At 33.4% G+C, this 2,500-nt stretch overlaps 1 protein-coding gene across 1 annotated transcript in view; it reads left to right on the top strand.

Moving 5' to 3' along the window:
- The window catches only part of creb3l2 (cAMP responsive element binding protein 3-like 2), a 64,657-nt gene that overhangs the window by 59,582 nt on the left and 2,575 nt on the right, over positions 1–2,500 (top strand). Inside the window, exon 13 of the mRNA XM_062066435.1 lies at positions 1,298–2,500. This exon is cut by the window's right edge and continues 2,575 nt beyond it. Coding sequence (XP_061922419.1) covers positions 1,298–1,373 — 76 coding nt within the window. The 3' untranslated portion in view covers positions 1,374–2,500. The remainder of the gene's footprint in view (positions 1–1,297) is intronic.

The following is a 2,500-nucleotide window of genomic DNA, read 5'->3' on the forward strand; positions in this document are numbered from 1 at the left end:
TGATAGTAGGCTAATATAGACACTTACATCATGTGTTGCCTTCATTAGAACACTTATATAAGACTTTTAAAGTCATTTCGATAGTAGGCTAATATAACTAATATAGACACTTACATCATGTGTTGCCTTCATTAGAACACTTATATAAGACTTTTAAAGTCATTTTGATAGTAGGCTAATATAACTAATATAGACACTTACATCATGTGTTGCCTTCATTATAACACTTATGTAAGACTTTTAAAGTAATTTTGATAGTAGGCAAATATAACTAATATAGACACTTACATCATGTGTTGTCTTCATTATAAGACTTATAAAGTCATTTTGATAGTAGGCTAATATAGACACTTACATCATGTGTCTTCATTATAACACTTATATAAGGCTTTTAAAGTCATTTTGATAGTAGGCTAATATGGCTAATATAGACACTTACATTATGTGTTGTCTTCATTATAACACTTATATAAGACTTTTAAAGTCATTTTGATAGTAGGCTAATATGGCTAATATAGACACATCATGTGTTGTCTTCATTATAACACTTATATAAGGCTTTTAAAGTCATTTTGATAGTAGGCTAATATAGCTAATATAGACACTTACATCATGTGTTGTCTTCATTATAACACTTATATAAGACTTTTAAAGTCATTTCGATAGTAGGCTAATACAACTAATAGAGACACTTATATCATGTGTTGCCTTCATTATAACACTTATGTAAGACTTTTAAAGTAATTTTGATAGTAGGCTAATATAACTAATATAGACACTTACATCATGTGTTGTCTTCATTATAAGACTTATAAAGTCATTTTGATAGTAGGCTAATATAGACACTTACATCATGTGTTGTCTTTGTTATAACACTTATATAAGACTTTTAAAGTCATTTTGATAGTAGGCTAATATAGACACTTACATCATGTGTTGCCTTCATTATAACACTTATATAAGACTTTTAAAGTCATTTTGATAGTAGGCTAATATAGCTAATATAGACACTTACATCATGTGTTGTCTTCATTATAAGACTTATAAAGTTATTTTGATAGTAGGCTAATACAATTAATATAGACACTTACATCACAAGTTTTTGCGGCTCCAGACAGATTGTTTTTTTGTATTTTTGGTCCAATATGGCTCTTTCAACGTTTTGGGTTGCGACCCCTGACCTAGTCCATCCACACACCCGTGCTGGTTCCACACCTCCGGAGTGTTTACAGTATTTTGTGTGCAAACTCGTGCAACAGTTCCACAACAAATAACGGATGTGTTGTTCCACCACCAGGCCTCTGGACCAGAGGACCAACGGGAGCAGGACTAGAACGCTGGCATTGGAGCCAACGGTCAACGAGACCTCCTGAGGTCCAAACGCCGCCCGGAACCCCCTCGTCCGCAAAGATTCAGTGTAGTAAATAATCCTCCGACTCTTCCACGTCTTTTTTTTTTTTCTTTTCCCAATCTGTCCACAGGGAGGAGTGACGTAGAAAATAGGAATAATGTCGGCGCTCTTGTTAGCGTCATCGCTGAAGTAAAGCTGCACTGAATATGAGTTATTACAAGTCATCCTTGCCAGTGAAGAATGGAGCATATGATGAGAGAGTAGATGAGAGGCTTTTTTTTACGGGACACTGAATTTTATATTTATATATATATATATATATTTGTTTTCCTCCAAAGACCATTGCTCTCTTTTTAACGTTTGTATTCCTTTCGGTTATTCCCCATTTTCATACATGTGTTTATTACTTTTTTTTGTCAATGTTTTTAATAATATATCGTTTATATTTTCCTAGCGTGCCTGATAGGATTTCCTGCGCTGGTTTGAAGAGTGAGTACATGTTGGAAAGGGCAAAGAAAGGCAACAACAACCTTTAAATAGTCAAGTTGTATACATAGAAATAATAACAATATAAATGAATTATCGTAAAAATGAATATAAATAGTGCATTTTGAAATAAATCGGACCTAATCCTCTCATGCCATGCTATGCTATGCTAAGCTAACTAATTGAAATCTGTAAATCCGGGGTGTCCAAACATTTTCCAGCAAGGGTCGCATACATAAAATTAAAAAATATAATATTTTTTTAATAATAAAACCTCTAAAGCAGGGGTGTCAAACGTACGGCCCGCGGGCCGGATCAGGCCCACGAACAGGTTTTATCCGGCCCGCGGGATGAGTTTGCGAAATTTTGGAATGAAAGAAACTGCTCTTCTAAATGTGTCCACTAGATGTCGCAATAGCAATTCTTTGTATAATTTTAGATGATGCTACATATGTAAAAAAAAAACAAAAAAAACACATGATCTTAGTGCACCAGTTGAGAAAAATTAGCAAACTACATAAATAACATCCTGTAATTTGATTTTGATATTTTTTTATCTTAATAGATTGAAAATTACACCTATGAGTTGACTGATGAACATTATCCCATCATTTATTCAGAAAGTATAAGTAACGACAAATGAAGATAGAATACTATTAACTG

The sequence above is a fragment of the Entelurus aequoreus genome, linkage group LG12 (assembly GCF_033978785.1).
Source record: "Entelurus aequoreus isolate RoL-2023_Sb linkage group LG12, RoL_Eaeq_v1.1, whole genome shotgun sequence".
Classification (NCBI taxonomy): domain Eukaryota; kingdom Metazoa; phylum Chordata; class Actinopteri; order Syngnathiformes; family Syngnathidae; genus Entelurus; species Entelurus aequoreus.